The 25,789-nt window shown below is 42.5% G+C and overlaps 2 protein-coding genes across 3 annotated transcripts in view; one reads left to right on the plus strand and one right to left on the minus strand.

Annotated features, from left to right (window-relative positions):
- LOC122541097 (complement C1q tumor necrosis factor-related protein 3-like) overlaps positions 1–16,381 on the minus strand; it is a 16,846-nt gene extending 465 nt beyond the window's left edge. The window contains exons 1-4 of the mRNA XM_043677641.1: positions 16,224–16,381; positions 16,064–16,138; positions 7,512–7,605; positions 19–1,295 (exon numbers count right to left, since the gene is read on the minus strand). Coding sequence (XP_043533576.1) covers positions 895–1,295; positions 7,512–7,605; positions 16,064–16,138; positions 16,224–16,241 — 588 coding nt within the window. The 5' untranslated portion in view covers positions 16,242–16,381 and the 3' untranslated portion in view covers positions 19–894. The remainder of the gene's footprint in view (positions 1–18; positions 1,296–7,511; positions 7,606–16,063; positions 16,139–16,223) is intronic.
- mthfs (5,10-methenyltetrahydrofolate synthetase (5-formyltetrahydrofolate cyclo-ligase)) overlaps positions 1–25,789 on the plus strand; it is a 57,205-nt gene that overhangs the window by 20,159 nt on the left and 11,257 nt on the right. The window lies entirely within an intron of this gene.

Here is a 25,789-nt window from a genome sequence, read left to right on the forward strand (position 1 = left end):
ATTAGGCAAACACCAAACCTTTGACCTGGCCCTTTAAATGGGAGAATTCAATATGTGAAAGCTGCTGTTTACATATAAATGTGTCTTTGTTGTGAACAGATTTTGACACCACGTGCGAATGTAGATTCGCCATAAGCTTTACCAGCATGGTGTCAATTCTACAACTTTCTCTCTTGGTATAGCTCCCACATGGAGAACTTACTTTCAAAGCTTTTCATTGTGATATATTTTTTGCATTGGGATCTGCATCTCCACCATCTCAAAACTGAGTTCGCTTCAACTAATTGAACAGATTTAAAACCGAAGAGGAGAAATCATTTCTATGAAAGGATCATGAATCTGTGGAATTGACTACCTCAGAGCGTGGTGGATGCTGGGACATTGAGGAAATTTAAGGTGGTGATAGATAGCTAATTAATAATGGGTGGCGGTTTATGGAGAGTGGGCAGGCAAGTTGAGGCTGAGATGTGATCAGCCATGGTTGTATCAAATAGTGGAGCAGGTTCTGGGGCTGAATTGCCTCCTCCTGCTTCTAGTTCTTATGTCCTTATATCCTTCCCTCGATCTGACCTTCTTTCTTAGTCCCTGTCTCTCAGTGTCTCCCTTATTCTCTGTGCCATTATCTGAAGAGATATTTGTTAACAGGGTAAGTTCCTGAAGCATACTGTATAGCAGATATTAAGCATTTGTTAATTCATAAGCTCTCTTGGAATCAAATGTGATTCTCAGAGATAAACAGGTTAAATTTTCCACTTTGGTGATGGTGAGCTTGTTATAAGTGAGCTGTTATGGTAAGGTTTGGCAGGGTGGTCAGAAAATATTGACCAATTTGTGGCAAAAACTTCTGACCCACCAACACAGAAGTGAAGAATTTATCTCAATCTTTTCAATCCACTACTGAGCAGAACGAGTCAGGAGAAACCCCTGGAAGCTGAGTGATCCATCGCGACTCCAGAGATTCCCAGAAACTAGCTTGACCCACACTTGGTCTCCTTGGTGAAGATTCAGGATCACAGTTTTCGCTGAGAGCTGTGAACTGCCATTTGGAAGCATGCTATGGATTACACTGACTGTCTTATTGTTCTTGGCCAGGTTCACATCTGTCTTCAGCCCCTTCCCTGGCAGTGAAGAGTAACTGAAAAAGTACAGACCACACTTGGGACTTGTGAACTTTCCAGTCTTGTTACTGTACCCCTGTCCGAGATTCACATTGACGACATCATACACGATCGGATCCACAGGAGTCAGCACATGATTCATTGTGGAGCGCTGCACATCAAAAACCACATCCAATTCTGATAAAATAGAAAATGGACATTTAAAGTCATTACTGAAAGCATTTTTCAAACTCCAAATTGAGAGAATTTGTTATTAAAATGTCAGGATGCATTAAAGTTAAGCACAGGCACAATGAACATTGAGGAGGTGGAGGTGAAAGACAGTCACCTGAACTTCAGCATTGTCATGGCTTTTATAATAAACTGTTTTTCTTCACTTGGAAAGTTAAGATGACCTGGGGATTTTCTGAAACTTTCTGATGCTGTGGATTGTGATAATGTCAGTATGATTCCTCTCACCTTCCCTTCTCACACCTGAAGACGTTGTGCCTTAATAGGGGACAGATGTATGAGCAGGAGACCTTGCCTCCACCCAATTAGCCCACCTTATTGAAGACATTGTGTTGAATAATTAAATGGTACCTCGTCCAGGTGGCCAGGATGAATAAAAAGAGATCATCCACTCTTCCCTCCACCATGCCCACTCTTTGAAATAAGCAGACTCCTCTGCCTCCATCTCTCTGAGACATCGTGTGTACCTGCTTAGTGTTAAGTTTCTTTTGCCATCAGCCACACTCTTCTGAGCAATGTTAGTTTTGTATTGTAGGCCCAGTTCATTTGGAACTGACTGAGGCTATTCCAACTTATTTCACAGTTCATCCCATCTTGTCTGGATGAGATGTGAACCCAGAGCAATGTTATTTCCCATTTCCCTATTCAGATGGGTTCAGGTACAGGTCGTTCCCCTGTGACGCCTTACATTTTTTACATTACATTACAGTGTGGAAACAGGCCCTTCGGCCCAACAAGTCCACGCCGACCCGCCGAAGCGCAACCCACCCATACCCCTACATTTACATTTTACCCCTTACCTAACACTACAGGCAATCTAGTATGGCCAATGTGGGAGGAAACCGGAGGAAACCCACGCAGACACGGGGAGAACGTGCAAACTCCACACAGTCAGTCGCCTGAGGCGGGAATTGAACCCGGGTCTCTGGCGCTGTGAGGCAGCAGTGCTAACCACTGTGCCACCGTGCCGCCCATTAGTTACATTCCAGCAAAGCCTTGTTAAATAGAAAATCGCTTCATATAAATGATGGGGTAAATGAGAAAAATGGGATTGGGATAGACCAGCAAAAAATATCACTCACAGTCACTCAAAAATCACCCAAAAGTCTAACACAATGTATAGCATAGCCTGAATGAAGGTATAATTCATATTTATCAATGGAACAAAAGGAAATTTAGCACAGTACGGTGAAAATGTGTTGTTAATACAGGGACGGTGTGTAAGGTATGCTCCCTCATTCCTGTTGAGCGAGCTATATCACACATTCTCTCCTTCAGCTCAAAAAGCTTTATAACATTTAGCTTCTCTTCCAGTGTTATAGCCTTTCCTTTGTGTTCACTGCCTGCAGTTTTATCACCAGGATGCTTCTTGCTAACATTCTTGTCACTGTGCCCCTCCATTTATTTCAAAGAAAGGGATAATCTAGGAGTAACATACCCTTCACAGAGAGCTGAGTACCTCTCACAGAAAGCTACTGTGTCTGCAGCTGACACCAGCGCATGTGCAGAACGGGGCAGAGACTTCAGCACAGCCATCGGCGCATGGGCAGAACGAAGTGCATAAAACGATCACTGCTCGATTTGTGGTATTGTGTTCTTGAAACTCCTGTTCCTTAATTCCTCAGCGATGTTATAAACAAATCCCGCTGCTGAAACATGAGTTATCTGAGAATGACTAGTACTCGGTTACATTTGGAAAGGACAGTCAGCCCTGAATGTGACCTTGCTGAGCATCTGCATCGTCAGCAGTGGTTGGTGATCAGAGTTGGGGACTCTGGCTAATTTTCTTTTGTCAAATGCAATCTAGAGGTTCTGAACCCAGTTTTAGGAGCCCTCATTGGCATTGCTACCAGGTTTGTATGTTTCATCACTTCCATGTTGTGCATGTAGCCACTGAGTCACACTGAGTCTTCACAGCACACCATCCAGCATATCCTCACACTGTGTTTTTAGTTAAGAATGGCTTTTTCCTCTATCTGGGAAATGTCCTGCTTTTATGAGCCCTTAAAACCATAAGATATAGGAGCAGAATTAGACCATTTGGCCCATCGAGTCTGGAATCAAACCTGGTGCTGTGAGGCAGCAGTGCTAACCATTGATCCACTGTGATGCCCCCTGTCCTGCACAGCCGTCTGCATCAATGAGTTCCACAGAGTAACCTCTGGCTGAAGAAATTCCCCCTCATCTTAGATGGAAAGGGTCATACCTTCACGAGGCTGTGCCCTTAGCTGTCAGACTCTCCTAACAATGGAAACATCTTCTCCATGTCGATTCTATTCAGGCCTTTTTGTATTTCTGTAAATTTCAATCAGATCCCCACTCATCCTAAATTCCCTTGTGTACAGACCCAGAGTTCTGAACCGCTCCTAATTTATCAAACCCTACATTCCCAGGATCGTTCTTGTGCACCTCCTCTAGAAATCCTCCTCAGCCAGCACATCTTTCGCTGGATAAGGGGCACAAAACTGCTCACAGTGTTTCAAACGAGGTCAGACAAGAGCTTTATAAGCATCAGCAGTACATCTCTGCTCTTATATTCTAGGCCTCTCAAAGGATTGCATTGCCTTCCTAACTGCCAACTGAACCTGCATATTAAGCTTAAGAGAATCCTGAACTTGGATTACTAAGCTCTTTTGTGCTTCAGATTTCTGAAGCTTTCCCCATTTGGAAGATAGTCTATGCCTGTATTCTTCCTACCAAAGTGCATAACCTCTCAATATCGCACATTGTCTTCCATCTGCCAGTTCTTTGTCCACTCTCCGTGCTTGTCCAAGTTCTTCTGCAGATTCCCTGTCTCGTCAACATAACCTGACCCTCCACCCATCTTTGTGTCATCTACAAGCTTAGCAGCAACGCACTCAGTTCCTCGTCTCGATCGTTAATGTATAATGGGAATAGCTGCCCCTGCAGAACTCCACTACTCATGGATGTCATCCTGAAAAAGACCCCTTTAATCCCATTCCCTGTTTTCTACCAGCTAACCAATCCTGTATTCATGTCATTACTTTTCCCCAAACACCCATGGGCTATTGTCTTATCTAGCAGCCTCCTGTGTGGCACCTTGTCAAAAGCTTTTTGGGACTCCACGTAAATCGCATCACTGGTTGTCCTTTGTTTAACTAGCTCATTACCTCCTCAAAGAATTTGAACAGAATTGTCAGGCATTACAGAGGTATTTGACAAAACTGTGCTGACTCAGTCCTATTTTACAATGTAGTTCTAAGAACTCCACAGTCTCATCCTTAATAACTTACCAACAACAGAGGTCAGGCTATAATTTCCTGTCATTTGTCTCCCTCTCTTTATAAAGTGAAGTGTTACGTTAGCCATTTTCTGGTCGTCTGGGACCTTCCAGTGATTTTTTTCTGAATGATCTCCTCAGCTGTTCCCTTCAGACCCTGAGCTGTAGTCCATCCAGTCCAGGTGATCTATCTACCTTCAGACATTTCAACTTCCCTAGCCCCTTTCTCCTTAGTGATGGCCACTGCACTCATCTCTGCTCCCTGACTCTCTTGAAGTTCTGGTCTGCTGCTGGTGTCTTCCACTGTGAAGACTAATACAAAGTATGTATTCAGTTCCTCTGTACTTTCTTTGTTCCCCATTACTACTACTCCAGCTCATTTTCCAGTAATCCAGTGTCCACTCTTGCCTCTCTCTCTTACATTTATATATCTAAAAAATCTCTTGCAATTTTTTTTTTATTACTAGAAAACTTACTTTAATATTTCAGTTTCTCTCCCATTCTTGCTTTTTTTTAGTTAGCATCTGCTGGTTTTAAAGTCTTCCCAATCCTCTGGCTCCCCACTAATCTTCACCACATGATGTACTTTTTCATGGTGTTCCTGCCTTCCCTTGTCAGCCATGGTCAGCTTGTCCTCCCTTTAGTCTGATTCTTCTTCCTTGGGATGAATTTCCGCTGTGCCTCCCAAATTATCCTATAAACTCCTGCCCTTGCTGCTCTACTGTCTTCCCTGCTTGACTTCCTTCCAATCAACTCTGGCCAGATCCTGCCTCATGTGATTGTTGTGACATTAACTCTGTTGTAATAGTATTACATGCAATTCAAACTTTTCTCTCTCGAGCTCTCTACTGATTTATGTTCTACCCCACAGACTGACTATTGCTTGGAGGTCTGTACATAACTCCCATCAGTGTTGTTCTTTTCCTTTGCAGTTACAAACATGTTCTCTGCCTTCCATCTGTCCTCTCCCATATCACTTCTTGCTATTGATTTAATCTCAATTTTGACTAACAAGGAAATCCTGCTACCTCCACCCATCTGCCTGTTCTTTCAATATCCTACGAGTTTTATTTCCCAGCCCTGAGTCTCTCACAGCCATGTCTTTGTAATGGCCACAATGTAGTGCCTACTAACTGTGGGAAGCAAGGGAAGTGATTGCTGGGCCCCTTGCTGACATATTTGTATCATTGATACTCACAAGTGAGGTGCTGGAGGTTTGAAGGTTGACTAACATAGTATCATTTAAGAAAGGTGATAAAGACAAGCCAGGGAACTATAGCCCTGTGAGCCTGACATTGGTGTGGGCAAGTTGTTGGAGGGAATTCTGAGGGACAGGACTTGCATGTATTTGGAAAGGCAAGGACTGATAAGGGAAAGTCAACATGCCTTTGTCCGTGTAAAATCATCTCTCACGAACTTGATTCAGTTCTTTGAAGAAGTAACAAAGAGGATTGATGGAGGCAGATTGGTAGATGTGATCTATATGGACTTCAGTAAGGCATTCTACAAGTTTCCCCATGGGAAACTGGTTAGTAAGGTTAGATCTCATGGAATACAGGGAGAACTAACCATTTGGGTACAGAACTGGCTAAAGATAGAAGGCAGAGGGTAGTGGTGGAGGGTTGTTTTTCAGACTGGAGAACTGTGAGCAGTGGAGTGCCACAAGGATTGGTGTGGGTCCACTATTTTCGTCATTTATATAAATGCTTTGGATGTGAATGTAGGAGGTATAGTTAGTAAGTTTGCAGATGACGCCAAAATTGGAGGTGTAGTGGACAGCGAAGAAGTTTATCTCCGATTACAACAGGATCTTGATCAGATGGGCCAATGGGCTGAGGAGTGGCAGATGGAGTTTAATTTAGATAAATACAAGGTGCTGCATTTTGGGAAAGCAAATCTTAACAGGACTGATACACTTAATGGTAAAGCCCTAGGGAGTGTTGCTGAACAAAGAGACTTTGGAGTGCAGGTTCTTGAAAGTTGAGTCGTAGGCTTTCCTTTATTGGTCAGAGTATTGAGTACAGGAGTTGGGAAGTCATGTTGCAGCTTTACAGGACATTGGTTAGGTCACTTTTGGAATATTGTGTGTAACTCTGGCCTCCTTCCTATCGAAAGAATTTTGTGAAACTTGAAGGGGTTCAGGAAAGATTTACAAAGATGTTGCCAGGTTTGGAGGATTTGAGCTGTAGGGAAAGACTGAGGTGGCTGGAGCTGTTTTCCCTGGAGCGTCGGAGGCTGATGGGTGACCTCATAGAAGTTTATTAAATCATGAGGGGTATGGATAGGATAAATAGGCAAAGTCTTTTCCCTGGGATGGGGTGTCCAGAACTAGAGGACATAGGTATCGGTTGAGAGCGGGAAGATATAAAGAGACCTCAGGGGCAACTTTTTCACACTCAGGGTGGTACATGCATGGAATGAGCTGCCATAGGAAGTGGTGGAGGCTGGTACAAATGCAATATTTAAAATGCATCTGGATGGGTACATGAATAGGAAGGGTTTGGAGGGATATGAGGTGCTCCAGCCTGAAATGTCGATTTTCCTGCTCCTCGGATGCTGCCTGACCTGCTGTGCTTTTCCAGCACCACACTCTCAACTTTAGAGAGATATGGGCCAAGTGCTGGCAAATGGGATGAGATGAGGTTGGGATATCTGGTTGGCATTGGACAAGTAGGACCGAAGGGTCTATTTCCATGCTGTACAGCTCTATGACTCTAATTCTATCCGTGCTGCAAGCTCATTTCCCTCGTTCTTGTACTGTGTACATTTAAGGATAAATGTCCCCTTGGTCCTGTGTTGACTGCTCCAATCCCCAAAGTTGTCATCTCATCTGATGTGCCTGAGGTCAGATCCCTGACCCTTTCTATACTCTGTCTTATGACTTGTTGCTGAAACTTGTTGGAAATGTTGCATGAACTCACTTTTATTCCAAGCATAAGTAGGTCCGAGCCTGGCTTTTGCTTCTGCGATCAATTTCAGTGGATTATTTAGTTTCATTTCTTCATTTGCAACTCCCTGGAACAAATTGAAAAACTGAAGTAAATGTTTGTGCGTTCTCTGGTATGCACAGCTGAACATCAGTGTTTGCAGGATGCTAAATAAAAGCAGAAAATACTGGAGGAATATAGCAAGTCAAGGCAGCATTTATTGGACAGAGACACAGTTAGCATTTCAAGTCAGACATGTCGCTTCAGAACTGAAAGGGGTTGGAAAGTGATGGTTTTTATGCTGTTGACAGAGGGAGAGAAGGAGCAAGAGGAACGTACTGTGAGGGTGCCCAGAGCAGAAGACAATGGGGGTTTCAAAAAGTATAAAAGAGAGATTGAAGTGTCAAATACTGTTCATGATCAGTTTGAATAGGAGAAAATAGGTCAGCTGTGCTGGGCGCAAAGCCAACAAGACAGGAAGGGAGGTATAATGTGTGTTCATAGTTTGTAATTGTTGAATTCCATGTTGGGTTCTGAAGGCTGTAATGCATCTATTGAAGTAGAAAACGAGCTGGTGTTGAGTTTTGTTGAAACAATATAGCAGGCCCAGGACAGTCACATTAGCATGAAAGCAAGATGGTTTATTGAAATGACAAGGAATTAGAAGGTCAGAATCATTCTTACAGACAAAGCAAAGGTGTTCAGCAAAGTAGTCACCCTGCCTGCTTTTGCTCTCACCAATATCACGGGGAGAGTAGGGATGAGGAATTGGTAGGAAATTTGGAAGAGTGAACCAAGGAGGGAATGATCCCTTGGAATGCTCATTGTGGAGAAGAGGGAATGATGTTGCTGGTAGCATCTTGCGAGAGGTACAGGAAATAGCTGAGGATGGTCCTTTGAATGCAGGAGACTGGTGGAGTAGAAACTGAGGACAAAGGAAGGTCCTGGGGAGTGTTGCTGAACAATGAGACCTTGGAGTGCAAGTTCATAGCTCCTTGAAAGTAGAGTCATAGGTAGATAAGATGGTGAAGAAAGCGTTTGGTATGCTTTCTTTTATTGGTCAGAACATCAGACGTAGGAGTTGGAAGGTCATGTTGTGGCTGTACAGGACATTGATTAGGCCACTTCGCAATACTCTGTGCAATTCTGGTCTCTCTTGTTTTGGAAAAATGTTGTGAAACTTGAAAGGGTTCAAAACAGATTTACAAGGAGTTAGCCAGGGTTGGAGGGTTTGAGCTAAAGGAAGAGGCTGAATAGGCTGGGGATGTTTTCCCTGGAGCGATAGAGGCTGAGGGATGACCTTATAGAGGTTCTATGTTTATAAAATCATGTAGGGCATGGATAGGGTAAATAGACAAGGTCTTTTCCCTGGGAGGGGAGTCCAGAACTAGAGGGCATAGGTTTAGGGTGAGAGGGGAATGATTTAAAAGGGACGTTCGAGGCAACGTTTTCACACAGAAGGTGGTACATATATGGAATGAGGAAATGGTGGAGGCTGGTATAATTACAACGTTTAAAAGGCATCTGGATGGGTATGTGAATAAGAAGAGTTTCGAGGGATGTGGACTAAGTGCTGGCAGTTGGGACTAGATTAGTTTAGGATATCTGGGTGGTATGGATGCGTTTGATTGAAGCGTCTGCACAGCTCTATGACTGTATGAATATCATTATTCTGGGAAGATGGAGAAGAAGTGGAGGTAGAATTATGGGAAATGGATTGGACCTGACTGAGAACCCTGTCCCCCCCATAGTAGTGAGGAATCTTTGGTTGAGGATAAAGGAGTGCACGCTGCTGGCACCCCTGTGGAAGGTGGCATTCTGAGAACAGATGCTGCAGACGAACAGGGCAAATGGAATGGAATCCTTTCAATAGCAGGGTATGAGGAGATGTTAACTGTAGGGGGTTGGGGAGGTTATAGTGGGTATTGGTGGACAACCTCTGATCAAGAAATAGAAACATCAAAATTGTTCAGGCCTCCATTCAAGAAAGAAGCAGAGTCCCTTTAGACCATCCTGATGGAGGATGGATGTGTTGAGGGATTGCACATCCGTGGTGAAGAGGAAGCAGCTCAGTCCAGGAAACTGGAAATTGTGGGACTAATGTAAAATATCAGAAGAACCATAAATGTAAGTGTGAAGAGACTGACCAAGAGAGAAAAAGTATAATCAAAATATGAAGACTTGATTTTAGAGGAGCAGGAGCAGGGTGAAAAGTGGGTCAATCCTGTTTGTGAAGTCTGGGAAGAAGGTAGAAGCAGGCTTTGAGGCCCTGAAAGATATTTCATCTCCTGAGGGAATCTACAAGTAAGGGGTTCTGTTTAAAACTGAAGGTTTCCCATTGAAGATCGATCAAGGAGAATTTATTCTCTTGAGGATTGTAGGTGTTTTTGGTGATTGTTGCATTCTCTCCCCAGTGAGCAATGGAGGCACACTTATTAAATATATACCAGGCTGAGTTAGACAATGACAGAAATTGCTGGAGAAACTCAGCAGGTCTGGCAGCATCTGTGAAGAGAGAAAAAGCTAATGTTTCGCAACCAGTGACCTTTCCTGAGCTATTCGTAAATCAACATGCCACTAGTACCTCAGTACCAATGCTGTATTGGGTGGAGGAAGAATATATTTTCTTAATGAACACATTTTGCTGTTTCTCCCATAAATTTACTTACGTTCATTCAGGTACTTACGCTCTGCTTCTGTGATAAATTATATATTTTTTGTGGGCAAGATAACTGGATTAGGAAGGGATATGTTGTTACAAGATAATAAATTATTGATGAGTGTTTTAAATTGGTGGTGTTGCGATGGTTGGAGCTGGATTGGTAAGTTAGGACAGGATTGGTGAGTGATTGGCGTGCTGATAGAGGTGGGAGGAGGCCAATTTGGAACAATCGCACCCTACATTGAAATGTCATTCTCTTTAAAGTAAAGGCCAGCATTCCGTTTGTCTTCCTTATTTCCCGCTGAACTTGAATATATTTGTGATTTATGGAAGAGGACTCCTGAATCCCTCTGTTCTGTAGCTTTCTGCAGACTTGCCCGATTTAAGTATTCAGCTCCTTTATTCTTCCTGTCAAAGTACATAATCTCACATTTTCCACCTGCCAAGTGTTTGCCCACTCACGTAACCTGTCTGTATCCCTCTCCAAATTGTGTCATCCACACCGATTGCCTTCCGACTTATTTTTAGCCCCATTTGCAAATTTGGCTTTTCATCCAAGTCTTTAAGAAGCACGGTAAATAATTGTGGTGCCAACACTGATCTCTGTGGCAGACCATTAGTTATAGGTTGCCACCCTGCAAATGCCCCCTCATGCCAAATTTGTCTATAAGCTGGCCAGTCCTACATTTATGCTAATATACTAACTCCAACACCATATGCTGTTATGTAATAAAGTCAAAAATCTCACGACACTGGGTTATAGTTCAACAGATTTGTTTTTGAAAAGACAAGCTTTCGGAACCTCGCTCCCCATTCAGGAAGTAGTGAGGGAGGATATATCGGACACAGAATTTATAAGTAAAAGACCAAGGGGTCATACAACTGATATGAATGTATTGAATAAACCTAGGTGGCTGTTCAGTCTTTAATCAGTTGTCCATGTCCTTTCCCTTGACCTGGAGAGTGAGATGAATTAAAGGATACCTTATTTAAAGTGAGAACAAACTCAGCCAGATGATGGAGTGTGGTGCATGATGGGGACTGTTCCGGCCTTCTTTCAAGAAAGAAGCAGAGTGCCTTCAGACCACCCTGATGGAGGATTGATGTGCCGAGTGATTGTCAAGGAAGCAGCTCAATTCAGGCCAGGAAACTGGAAATTGTGGAACTAATGTAAAGTATTAGAAGAATCAGAAATGTAAATGCGAAGTTAGAGATGCAGGTTTCGATTGTAAATCCCAAAATTTCTTTCACGTCCCTGCCCTGAGATAACTTAAGGTTTGATCAGTAAAGAAGAGGTGACGTCACAGGTCAGACAATGTATTTTTGGTGTGAGGTCTTGTTTAGAGTCTGTCTGTGTCCTAACCTGGAGTCAGACTGGTTTTATTTCCAATGTAGGAATTTATAAAATGACACATTGACTGACCGTCTACAAAGTATGTGCTTTTTGAAAAAAATAGAAAGTATCTGCAAATGCCAAACTGCAAATTCACCACATTGATTTATTTGTGTCATCGTGGTGGTGGGGTTGGGGGAGGGTGGTGGAGGTGGAGGTGGAGGTGGAGAGTGTGGACTGTGTGTGAGAGAGCGAGAAGGTGCACTTCCATTCTAACTGATTAAAACCTGCATCTCCATTCTAACTGATTAAAGACTTAAAAGTCATCTAGGTTTACTTAGTACATTTGCATCAGTTGTATGACTGACTTTTTGTTTATAAATTCTGTGTCTGATATATCATCCCTCACCAGCACCTGAAGAAGGGGCAAGGCTCTGAAAGCTTGTCTTTTCAAACAAACCTATTGGATTATAACCAGGTGTCGTGTGCTTTTCAACTTTGTCCACCTCAGTCTCACACCAGCACCTTCACATCATGGCTTATGTTGTAAAGTAGTGTAATGTGTGATACCTCATTAAACACCTCCTGAAAATCCAAATGTATAACATCCACTGCTTCTCCTTTATCTGTCCTGTTTGTTGCTGCCTCAAAGAATTCTAGTAAAATTGTGAGGCACAGTTTCCCCTTTGTGTGGCCATGCTACCTCTGCTTGAGCTGTTCTGCATTTTGAAATGGTCTGCTATTACATTCTTTACATTGCAGCAATATTTCTCCAGGAGCAATATCAGTTCAACTAACTGGTCTATAATTATCTGTTTTTTTTTTGTTTACCCCCTTCCCTTTTTAAATAAAGGTGTCACATTGACAGTTTCCTAATCCTCTGGGACTTTTTCAGACTTGAAGAATTCCTGGAAGATTCCTACCAATGTGTCCACTATCTCTGTAGCTGCTGTCTTTAATGTCTTGAGAAGCATTCCATTAGGCCTATGGACTTTATTGGTCTTTAGCCCTGGTAGTTTCTCCAGCTCCTCTTCTCTTTTGATAATTCTAATATTTCAGAGTCACTGAATCAAACGGCACGGAAATAGACCCTTTGGTACAATTCTTCCGTGCCATCCAAGATTAGCAAACTACATTAGTCCTATTTCCTCTCCTGCTTTTGTCTGGTGAACACTTAGTAATTTTGGAATGATACGAATGTCTTTTAGTATGAAAACAGGTGCAAAGTAATTATTCAACTCCTCTACTTTTCCTGGTTCCCAGTTATTATTTCCCCAACCTTATTCTCTAAGGGGCTTATGATCTCTTTGGTTCATAAAGGAGCTTTAGCTGGCGATCTTGATAGTGCTTGCAGGTTTGCCTATGAAGTTTATTTCCTCCTTCTTCATTTTTTTGATGGTTGGTGTGAGGCTGAGTTGAGCCAAATGATCAGCTAGGTTTCTGATTTTGGAGAAATGTAGGTGTGTGGACATTGGGTAGACCTGTCTCTTGCTTTCTGAGCTCTGCATTCAGCCCCTTTAGAATAGAATGCAAGTAATCTCACATGTTCCTAGAATTATAGAATTTGGTCAGTGCCAAAGGAGACCATTTGGACGATTCAGTTTTGTGTCAGCTCTCTGAATGAATGTCTTACTGGTGCCATTTTCCTAGCTCTGCCCCATAACTTCACATTTTTTATTGGACATTTTTCTTGCACACATCACAGGTACATATGATGAAAATTGAGTAAAGTTAATTTAATTATTTTTGATATGTAGTAAATCATATGGGAACACTTAGGGGAGTGTAATAGGAGGGCATAGAAAACGGAGGGGGCAGCTGGAAGGGGAGATAGGAAATACAAAGGGGCAAAGTGAACAGGCAACAGGGAGAGGGAACAAAGATTTGCAGAAGAAAAGATACAGAGGGAGAAAGGAAATGGAGAGAATTGAAGGTCCAGCAAGAGGTAGGTGAAGACTTGGCCACCAATGGTGAATCAATTAAAATGAGGGTTAGGGTTTGGCCAAAGAGGCCAGTATTAAATGGGCACAGATATCTTAGAACATTGTGGGCTGGAGGATATTACAGAAATAGGAAGGAACAAAGTCATGGAAGGATTTGAAAACAGGAATGAGAATTTATAAATGAATGTGTTCCTTAACTTGGAACCAGAGGAGGTGAGCAAGCATGTGGATATCTGATCAGATATTCAACTCAAAAGTCATATTTAAAAACTATATTTTCATGGGATGTGTATATCACTGGCAAGGCCAACATTTGTTGCCCATCCGTAACTGAGCTTGAAGTAAGTGGCTTGTTTCCCCATTTCAGAGGGCATTCAGAGTCAGAGTTGATGTGAGTCTGGAGTCACATGTTCCTCAGCACAGGAGATTGTCCGAGAAGGCATTAGTTTCCCCAGAGCTTGAGATGAGGGGTATCGACAGAGTTAGTGGGAGTTGTCTTTTCCCGAGAATGGGGGATTTCAAGACGAGGAGGCACATTTTTAAGGTGAGAGGAGAAAGATTTTTAAAAGGCATGGGTGGATGGAATTTCTTTTGCACAGAGGTTGGTTCATGTGTGGAATGAACTTCCTGAAGAAGTGGTGGATATGGGTACAATCAGAATGTTTAAAAGACATTTAGATAAGTACATGAATAGGAAAGTTAAAAATCTCACAACACCAGGTTATAGTCCAACAGATTTAATTGGAAACACTAGCTTTTGGAGCCCCAGTCCAACACACTTTTTATTGCTGCTCAGGTGCTGCCAAACCTGCTGAGTTTTTTCCTGCACTTTCTGTTTACGATTTGGAAAATGAATCACAAAAAGCTTGCATCCAGGTTCAGTGGGTAATAGAGAAGGCAAATGGAATATTAGCCTTTGTTTCAAAGGGAATGGTGTACAAAAGTAGGGAGGTTTATGCTAAAACTATACAAGGCATTAGCCAGACCACAACTGGAATATTGTATATTGCTTTGAGCCCCTTATCTTTGGGAGTTATACTGGGATTGGAGACAGTGTTAAAAAGATTCACTCAGCTGATACCGGGTGTGGAGGAACTGTCATATGAGGAGACGTTGAATAGTTCAGGCTGTACTTGACATAAAGAAGGATGAAAGATGGACTTATTATGAAAAATTCTCAGAGGACTTGACGGGCTAGATGTGGAAAGGTTTCTTCCTCTTGTGTGAGAGTCATAAAGTCATAGAGATGTACAGCATGGAAACAGACCCTTTGGTCCAACCCGTCCACGCTGGCCAGATATCCCAACCCAATCGAGTCCCACCTACCAGCACCCAGCCCATATTCCTTCCTATTCATATACCCATCCAAATGCGTCTTAAAAAGGTCACCCCTCAGCCTCCGACGCTCCAGGGAAAACAGCCCCAGCCTGTTCAGGCTCTCCCTGTAGCTCAGATCCTCCAACCCTGGCAACATCCTTGTAAATCTTTTCGGAACACTTTCAAGTTTCACAACATCTTTCCGATAGGAAGGAGACCAGAATTGCACGCAATATTCCAACAGCAGCTGAACCAATGTCCTGTACAGCCGCAACATGATCTCCCAACTCCTGTACTCAATACTCTGACCAATAAAAGAAAGCATACCAAATGCCTTCTTCACTGTCCTATCTACCTGCGACTCCACTTTCAAGAAGCGAGTCAAGTCAAGTGGCAGAGGCATAATCTCAGCGGCCACACACTTAAGACAGAGGTGAAGAGCATTCTTTTTCTCTGAGGGGAGGGGATCTGTGGAATTCTTAACTACATAAGGCTGATGAGGTTGGTGTATTAAAAATGTATCTCCATTCTGAATATGATTAATCAGGGAATTCAGGGTTATGGGAAAAACGCAGAAATGTTGAATTCAGGATTATCAGATCCACTACTATCTCCTTGAATGCTGGAGCAGACTCTGTGGGCTGAATGGTCTATTTCTACTCCTATGGTTTATAGTCTCCAACATCCACAGTATTTAACTTTTATACAGCTAATGTGGAATTGTGTTGATGGAGTGAGAGGTCTCATGAATAAATTATGTTCAGAGTCAGCATAAAGGGAGTTAGAGGAGTAAATAGAGAAATAAACGAGTTCACGGTTATGGCAGGATGGAACCTGAGACGAATTTTGGCCAAAGGGAAAGGAATAAAGTAATGGAGTCAGCAAACTGGACAATCAACGTCTGACTGTCTAACAGACCATGAGTTTCTTGAGCATGTTGAACATGGAAGTGATAGAAACAAGACAGAGAGATTTAAGAAGAATTGCAACAGAGAAAAGAGCTGAGTGTTCTCTTTGGATGCCAGTCCATTCCTAGAATAATATGTAGCTGTGGCACATGTGAGCAGAAATGAAAACACTTTGTGATCTAACATGGTCTGGCATTAAATCACTAAGCAAGTCCAGAGAAGTATCTATACAGCCGAGTGAATCAAGGGGAAATATGTAAAAAGGAACAGGGAAACATAACAGTCAGGCAAAGGAAACACAAATGGGGAGGAAAAAAGGGATATAAACATGCAAGATAAAGGGAGAATAGGACAGACATATTCAATTAGTATGTTATCCTTACCTGAATATCTTCCTGTATATTTTCCAAGGCATAAATCCGATAGATACAGTGAAACAGGATTAAACACAGGTTTCCCTGAAACAAAGGAAATGTTCTGTTAATTTATGGTAGAAAGAACCTAGTATGCAAACCATCAACAGTCATTGCTACTTGAACTTACCAATCCAAAGGAATTCATTCTTATTGAATTTGAGACCAAGGTGCCTTCCCTTCAACTTGTTCTGAATCTAATGATGTTCAGCCTCTGCTAGATCTCCAGATTTTACAGACCTTAGCTCTTTGTCCCCTTTCTCTTTCTGCAGTTTCCTGTTCCTTCCTTCAGATTTTATAAAGAATAGTGCCCATAGCTGCAACCCGTCATTTAATGACATTCAAATCTTGATAAACATGCAGGTGTTAAAACCAAAACACCCACATACATGGCCTGCAAATTCCAATAACTTAAGGTGTTGTCTCCAGTAGCAACCAAGTGCTATTCAGTTAGAGGATTCTTCTGTCAAGTGTACCATTTAGTTTCTCTTGACAGTGTTTTTGTCCTTGTAGTATTTTTCAATACATGAACATGATCTTTGCTGCCATGGATCCTCTCCAACTGTTCCTCCAATCAAATACCATACACCATATACTGTTTATCCTCCTGCATCTCTATTGTGCTGACAATTTAGATTCATTGCTCCAATTCCCAGTCAAACTCATTTTTCCAGAATGTGGTCAGGAGAAGAGTACAGCACTCAATCAGGAAAAGTCAGGAATTTGGAAGAATGGGAATTTGGTACAGGGGAGGGAGGAAATAGTGCAATGTATGTCAAAGAAGAACTAGCTCCCAAGTGCAGCAGGTGTTAGGGAAGGTGAATGGAATGTTGGTTTTATCTCAAACGGAATGGAGTATAAAAATCATGACGTCTTACTCAAACTGTGCAACGCAGTAGCTAAACCTCTCCTAGAATAGAAATACTTCAGAATAAACCTGTTGGACTGTAACTCGGTGTTGTGTGATTTTTAATTTTGTCCACCCCAGTCCAACACCAACTTGTCATAGAATATTGTGGACAGTTTTGTTCCCTTATCTAAGGAAAGATATGCTGGCATTAGAAACAGACCAGTGAGGGTTCAACAGGTTTATTCTGGGCGTGGAGGAATTTTCTTATGAGGTGAGGTTGAGTAGATTGGGCCTGGACTGATAAAAGCTTCTTGGGAGCTTGACAGTGTAGATGCTAAAAGGTTGTCTCCCCTTGTGGGACAATATAAGGGCAGAATTTCAGAGTAAGGCTTTGCTCGCTTCAAACGGTGATGAGGAATAACCTCTGTCAGTACTTGGAACTCTTTACTACATCGAGGTTTGGATGCTGTGTCGTTAGGTATATATTCAAGGCTGAGATTTTTCATCAGCCAGGGAATGGAGCATTAATCGGGAGAATGCAGGAATGTGGAGTCGAGAATTCTATTCTGAAGATGGGTCACTGGACCCGAAATGTTAACTCTCTCTCTTCACAGATGCTGCCAGACTATTGAGTTTCTTCAGCTGTTTCTGCTTTTCTTTCTGATTTCGAGCATCTGCAGTTTTTAGTTCTGAACTCCAAAGAAAAATCATTCAGATCAGCCATGATCTCACTGAGTGGTGGAGTTGGCTTAATGGGCCAATTGAGCAACTTCAATTGTTGTCCGGGAGGCTTGACTGTAACACCCAAGGACATCTCTGCAGGAATTCCTCAGGGTGCTGGTCACTGCTGCTTCATCAGTGACCTTCATGCAGCCATACGGTCAGAACTTGGATGGTCACAAATGATTGCACAGTGTTCTCTTCCATTTGTGATTGCTAAAATACTGACACAGTCCGTGTTCATATGCAGTAATTCCTGGACAATCTTCTGGCTTGGGCTGATAAGTGGCAAATGACATTTTTGTGACACTAGTATCAGGTAGCTAATCATATCCATGAAGTTCAATGGCAATATCATTTCAGAATACCCGACTCTTACCAGCCTTGAGATTATCATTGACTAGAACCTGAACTGTGCCAGCCATATAAATATTGTGACTACAAGAGCACGTCAGAGGCTGGGAACTCTTAGTGAAGAACTGATTTGGCTTCACAAAGCCTAATAGCCATCTTATGGCACAGATCAGGCCTATGATGGAATGTCCCACCTTGCCTGGATGAGTATGGCTCGAACAAGGATCAAGAAGCTCATGTGACATTAGTATGGCTCCAAGAGGTTATTTTGTCTTCATTCTCTTTTTAAAAGGAGAGGTTTTAAGACAGATGTGCCAAGCTGTCTATTGTGAAATTGAATAAAGTTAACAGGTTGTGAGGCCATGGTTTTTTTTTAAAGCGGAACAACAGAAGCAGCCCGAAGGGGTGTGGTCAGTCTCTCATAGAACCAGGATTTTTAGTTTCTTTGTTTCTCAGTAGAAGTTGTTGCTGGGTCAGTTGCTGCAGTATATCTCTCCCTGTTATACTCTCTCTGAATTCTCTTGATGTTTTTCCTCCTGAGGTGCTAGAGCTGTATTGAGACAATCTATTTTATTTATTTTGCCTTTTGCCAAGGATATGCTTATGGGATGTTACTGTATTGGAATAGTTAATTCATAATTGTTACCTAATCTATTACTTTGTTAAAGCATTTCAAAGGAGTTCCAACTCAGCCAATTCTGTTATTTTTTTCTTTTGTTGTGTTCTCAAGCATATAAATAAATTGTTTTGTACTTATCGTGGAGGAGTAATTTGACCAACTGAATTGCATCTGGAACGCAGCACCTTTATTTCTAAAATAAGAAAAAGTTAGAGTTGAGACTATGTTCTTAATATATTTAAAGGGGGTCAAGTCTGGACCATAAGAATCAACACTGTCAGCACAATACAGCATACTAGATTGGCCCTCCCTCCCTTTCAGTTTTGTCGTGTGCAATAATATGAAAGATGGTTTGTCAGCAGTTTCTCCAGAGGAATGAGAGATAAATAAAGCATGGTGGTCTGGCTTCTGAGTCCATGTTCCTTGAATTAATGGATGTAGGTTTGCTCACTGAGCTGGAAGGTTCATTTCCAGACGGTTCATCACCCTACGAGGTAACATCTTCAGTGGGCCTCTGGGCGAAGCACTGCTGATGATTCCTGCTTTCTATTTTTATTTTCAGGTTTCTTTGGGTTGATGATGTAATTTCCTGTGTGATGTCATTCCCAGATGTCATTTCCTGTGTGATGTCATTTCCGGTTCTTTTTCTCAGGGGTGGCAGATGGCGTCTAACTTGATGTGTTTGTTGATAGAGTTCCATTTGGAATGCCATGCTTCTAGGAATTCTCGTGCATGTCTCTGTTTGGCTTCGCCTAGGGTGGATGTGTTTTCCCAGTCGAAGTCAGGAATTCCAAGAAGCCTGGCATTTCAACCAGAACTCCATCAACAAACACATCAAGTTAGACCCTATCTGCCACCCCCTGAGAAAAAGAACTACAAATGACATCCCCACAGGAAATGACATCACCAACCCAAAAATACACAAACATATAAACAGAAAGCAGGAATAATCAGCAATGCTTCACTGGAGGCCCACTGAAGATGTTACCTAGTAAAGTGACAAAACGTCTGGAAATTCCAGCTCAGCAAGCAAACCTACATCCAGTACCTCAAACCGAGCTGCAAATCTTCTCAAAACTCCTTGAATTAATGTTTTCTGAAGGGAAATGTACTTAATACTTGAGTAGCTAAAGCTATAGAGTGGAAGGATAGCCAGAATATGGACCAGAGCACCTTGGATCAGGAGCGTGCCCAAAATGGAGGAGAAGAGCTTGTTGTGGTAGTGATTGACGATGGAATAATTATGCGGATAGATCACGTCTTTGTAAGCAGTATCGAGAGTCCCACATGGTATGTTGTTATCCTGATGCCAGGAGCAGGGATACCTGCAATCAGTTTGAAAGGATAATGGAGTTAGACTTGGAGGATTCTTGTTGAGAGCAGAAACATAGGGAGGTATAGCGATGAGACAGGAAGGAGTCCTGTTTGAAGAGCATTTTAACTTGAGCTAAATTATGGAACAGATCTTCAAAGTTTATAATCTCTGGATTTTTACTGAAGCAATATGCAAATTGGCATCAGAATAAACATTAGTTTTATCTGACTGAAAGACAGGTGCAGAGAAGAAGGATTCTGTTCCCTGGGACACTGGCACCAGTGTGGGACATGAAGTTGTTGACAGTGTCGGAGGAGTTGTTGACAGTGTTGGCATCAGAATAAACATTAGTTTTATCTGACTGAAAGACAGGTACAGGGAAGAAGGATTCTGTTCCCTGGGACACTGGCATCAGTATGTTCTATGAAGGAAGTATTGGGATAGGCTTCATCTGAACCAGGTCGGGTCCACGGTCCTATCAGAAAGAATAAACAGTGAAGTCACAAGGACTTTAACTGGCAAGTAGATCATCAAATGGAAGGATAATGTAAATAAGTATTTAAAGCAAACAGAAAGAAAGACTGCATGGAATCGTCCAGAAATTGTTATTTTAGCACTGCAGGAAAAGCAAGAAGCAACCGATGTAACAGAAACAGGTAAGAGGAAGATGCTGATGCAGTAATCAGTGGAACCCAGAGTGTCAGGTGAACAGCAGATCCTGATACAAGCAGTCACAACATCTAGAGTAACAGGCGAGTGGAGGACTCTGAGATAGACAGGCAACAGCACCTAGAGGAGAAGGTGAGAGGTGGACTTCATGCTGGCAATTGGATGGTAGGAGGATCCACATTTATTTTGTACAAATCTAGTTTTATTTTTAGTTGATGTCTGACTGAAACCTATGTACGCTAATGATGAAGCGTGGAGAGGGGCAAGGAGTAATTGATAGGTGGAGATGGAGACCAGAGGAGAGAAAAACAAGTGGGCAGACTAAGGAATGGGTAAATGTCAGCCTGAGAGAATGAATAGCTGCTCCTAGGGACTGTTAATGGCTGAAAATGGGTGCATTGTGGTAGCAGCCTTTGTGACGACCAGGTTTGGTGCATGGGGGTTGGGTTGAAGTCATGGGAGAAGGTGCTCAGGCCCTAAAATTATTAAAAGTGATATTGAGTCCACAAGGTTGCATGATTCCCAAGTGAAAAATTCAGTGTTCTGGTTTTCACCGAGCTTCCCTGGGGCACTGTAGAAAGCCCAAGACAGAGATGTTGGTCAGGTAATATGATGCTGTGCTGTGTTGAAATGGCCAATTAGATTGATGGAAGTGGAGGCAACTTGCTGCTTCACTTGGAAGGTATGTCGAGGATCTTTGATACTGAGGAGAGAGAAAGTAAATAGGCAAGTATTAAATATTCTGCGATGGCATAGGAAGGTGCCCTTGAGATGTGGGGAGAATGATCCCTGCGGAAAGCTGATAAGAAAGGAGAGGGAAATATGCGTCTGATGGTGACTTCTTGGAGGACTTGGTGGAAATGGCAGCTAATGATCCTCTGGATGTGAATGTTGGTGGAATGGCAGGTGGGAACAAGGGAAACCCTATCGTTTTTGTGGGAGGGAAGAAAGGAGGTGAGGGCTCATGCCGGGTAATAATATTCTCCTGTGCAAGTTGGAACATTCTACAATAAATGCACTGCTTATTTCTAACACAGAATTAACATGTGCCAAATATGGATAACAGACTGCAGTAGAGCATCTCAGAGTGCACATCAAGACCAATCAAGTTGCAATCAAGACCAATTCCACAAGTTTCCTAGCCATCCGTCCGGACATTAAGAAACTTTGATCATGAAATTTCATTCAGCTTTACAAGGATCACGGTTCTTCACATTTGCTGATTGGACTTTGAAATCCTCCCTGAAGAACTGTTCATGCATGATCTGCCTCAATGTCAGCTCCCTATCTGGTCAATCAGCATCCTTTCATGTATCCCTGTTCCCTGGATTTTGAAAGTGCACTCCAGTACTCATCTACCAACATAACACCAGCTCTTCAAAGGTTGCTAGCCCCATCAGCCATGGACTTTTCACAAAACTCCTATCTTGCTCAATTGCACCAAGCTCATACTGCTTGTGAGGTTTTCAATCCAACTCTCAGCTGCACTGAGGTATTAATGCTAGCAGGCCTTTTCCTAGACTTTCTCGGGTTTTCCCAACACAAAGCCAATGATTTTTTCATTTTCTTAGTTTTCTATAAATTTTCAATACTTAGTTACCTGTTAATTCCAGGAACTGTCTATTAATTCTTCGAACTTCTTCCTGAGTTCTAACAGCACAGAACCATCAACTACTCTTAATTCCTCACCACTCCTCACACAGAATCTGTGCAGTTCAGCTGCCTACCCAGCAGATAACTGAAGCTCATCTATGGTGGGTCTGCTTCTATCTCTTTTACACCTAATATATTATGAATGCCTTAACTTTTGCATGATGTGGAGATTGAAAAGTGTGGCACTGGAAAAGCACAGCAGATGAGGCAGCATCTGAGGAGGAGGAAAGTTGACATTTTGGGCATAAGCCTTTCATCAGGAGTGTGGGGGGATATGAGTGGCGAAACGGAACTGAGAAATAAATTGGAGGATGGGGCTGGGGCTGGGAAGGCGATAGATGGATGCAGGTGGGAGGTGATTATGATAGATCGGTGAGGAGTGGGGAGTGGATAGGTGGGAAAGAAGAAGGAAAGGTCAGGAGGGCAGTACCAAGTTGGCAGTTTGGATCTGGGATGAGATTTGGAAACTAGTGAAGTCAATGTTGATGCCATGTTGTTTAAGGGTCCCAAGGCAAAAGATGAGGCGTTCTTTCTCCAGTTGTTGGGTGGATTGGAATTGGCGGTGGAAGAGGCTCACAGCTTGCATGTCCTTGGTGGAGTGGGAGGGGTAATTGAAGTGGTCAGCCACAGGGCTGTGGAGTTGTTAGGTGTGTCCTGGAGATGTTCCCTGAAATGCACCATGATTTGGCATTCTGTCTCCCCGAAGTGGAGGAAACCACATTGGCAGCAACGGACACAGTAGATGAAGTTGGTGAATATATAGGAAAATCTCTGTCGGATGTGAAAAGATCCTTTGAGACCTTGGATTGTGGTGAGGTGGGGTGGTGTAGGTGCAGGTATTTTGCCTTCCCAGCTACTTTCGCTCCCCCCCCCCACAAGCCCCACCCTCCTATTTATCTCTCAGTGCACACATCTCCATCAAGGACAGCCCCCTCAGTAACTTACTCTACTACAAGCCCATGGATAACCTCACAATGCTGCACTTCTCAATCTTCCACCCTGAATATATTTTAAAAAGCCTTCCTCTACAGACAAGCCGTATGCATACACAGGATCTATTCAGATGAGGAGGAACACGATGGACACCTGAAGATCTTGAGGGATGCCCTCATAAAAATGGGATATGATGCTCAGCTCACGATTGCCAGTTCCAACATGCGAAAAACCGTAATGACCTTCTCAGAAGACACGCATGGGAAATGACTGGTACGATACCGTTCATTGTCCAATACTTCCTGTGAGTGGAGAGACTGCACCATGTTCTTCACAGCCCGCAATACATCATAGATGATGAGCCTGGACCAAAAGATTTATTTGCATGCTATACATCTCTGTGACTCTTTGACTCGATGCCTCCACGTCTTGCCTTTAAACAACTGCTAAATCTTCAACAGACAGGGCAGCCTCTGTAAATCATGTCAGAGCATTGACATGGATACTACCATTTCAGATTTGGACCATGTGCACAGCAGACCATGTACTCACGTGACTCAGCCAACATTGTATATCTCATATGCTTCAAGCAAGGATACCCCGAAGCATGGTGCATTGGCAAAACCATGCAGATGTACTACAATGGATGAATGGACACAGCACAACAAATGCCAGACAGGAATATTCCCTCCCAGTGGGGAGCATTTCAGCGAGCCAGGACTTTCTGCCTCCGATCTTCAGGGCAAATCCTCCAAGGCAGGCGTTAAGGTATGCAACAATGCATAATCGCTGAGCAGAGGCTGAAAACTAAGTTCTATACCACTGAGGACAGTATCAACCCTGATCTTGGGTTCATATCACAGGACAGGTAACCTCTTGACACTATATACTCTGTCTGTCTGTCTGTCTGTCTGTCTCTCTCTCTCTCTCTCTCTCTCACACACACACTCACTCACTCACTCATTCTCACACACCTCTCCTCTCTCTCTCATGCACATACACACCATACACATCCACACACATGTGCACATATAAATCTGTGAGGTGAATTTGCATTTGCAGATGCATTCTATTTTGTTCAAAAAGCAAACAATTCGCAGACAGGCAGTCAATGTGCCATTTTATAATCTCCTGCTTTGGAAATAAAAGATACAGATAGACTCCAAACAAGACCTCATGCTTAAAATACATTATCTGCCTGGAGTTATCTCGGAGCAGTGATTTGAAAGAAAGTCTGGAATTTGCATATTAATCAATTTAAATCTGCATATCCATTCAAACTGATTAAAGATTTAAGAAACGTTTTAGGTGTGTTCAGTTAGTTTGCATGAGTTGTATGACCCTTTGACCTTTTCCTTATAAATTCTGTGTCCAAAGTCTTCATCTCTCACTAACACCTGATGAAGGAGCAATGTTTTCAAAGCTCGTGTTTTCAAATAAACCAGTTTCAAATAATCTGGTGTTGTGATCTTTGACTTTGTTTTCAGCAGTCAGGGGCAGAAACTGTAGCCTCTGGCATTTGTTTTCTACCCAGCACTTAGTGTTGCATTCAGGGAGGCCAAACTTCAAACCAAATGAATTCACGGCCAGCTCCAAGGCTGAGGGGCACTCTAACTTTCACTTTGAGTAGCTCGTCTCAGCATTCTATTTTTCACATCTGATGTTCACACTTGGTATCTGTTGATTAATTGTGTGAATGTGTGAACCTGCATTATATGGTGCTAGGGCTCTGGGCAATCGACTTTAATTTACCACCTCGCAAGCCAACAATAGCAGGAAACCACAGGCACCATTGCACTAATTTTAAGCATGTAGCCCGGTTACATCCATTCTCAACATGTGAACAGCTATCAAAGACAAAAATAACTTTTAACTGTTGGTTATTTCAGACTGACTATTTCAACATTGTATGGGATTTATCAACATTTTATGCTCAACGAGGTAGTGGATAATAGAGGATTCAGTCGCGCAAATCAACATCACATTTTCCTAATTCAGATTAAAGCTGTTTGTCAAGCGTTCTCAGTCAGATGAGACATAACATGGTTAAGTATAGAATAAAACGCTTCTATATTCTATCAAACACACTATATCATTGACTAGATATAGTGCAAAGCTGTTTATCATGGATCTCAAATGCAAAATGGTTTAAATATAGATCACTTGCAGTCTGCACAGGGCAATGACAATAACGAGACCAGGGAAGTGCAACATCTGCCCTTTGCTTTAATTTATCTGTAAGATACGACAATTGCAATTACAGACTAAGTTGGGAGAGCTGATTAAAAAGCAACTTCCAGCACAAACTGGCTACAGAACAGCACAGGTACGGGAGTATTCTCAGGAACTTTATAAACTAGGTTTTCCATAATTAGGAAAAAATTATGATTCTTCAAAATCGTGTCTCTTTGCTTCTTGATGAAAATGTGTACTCAGTGTCATACAAATCCTTGTTTTATACACGATTCCCATGTCACCTCTGTGCCATATTGTTTAAGACTGCTTTTCTGTCTATCTGATTGGTTAGGGGAGAAAGTGAGGACTGCAGATGCTGGAGATCAGAGCTGAAAATGTGTTGCTGGA

This window comes from Chiloscyllium plagiosum, chromosome 36 (assembly GCF_004010195.1).
Source record: "Chiloscyllium plagiosum isolate BGI_BamShark_2017 chromosome 36, ASM401019v2, whole genome shotgun sequence".
Classification (NCBI taxonomy): domain Eukaryota; kingdom Metazoa; phylum Chordata; class Chondrichthyes; order Orectolobiformes; family Hemiscylliidae; genus Chiloscyllium; species Chiloscyllium plagiosum.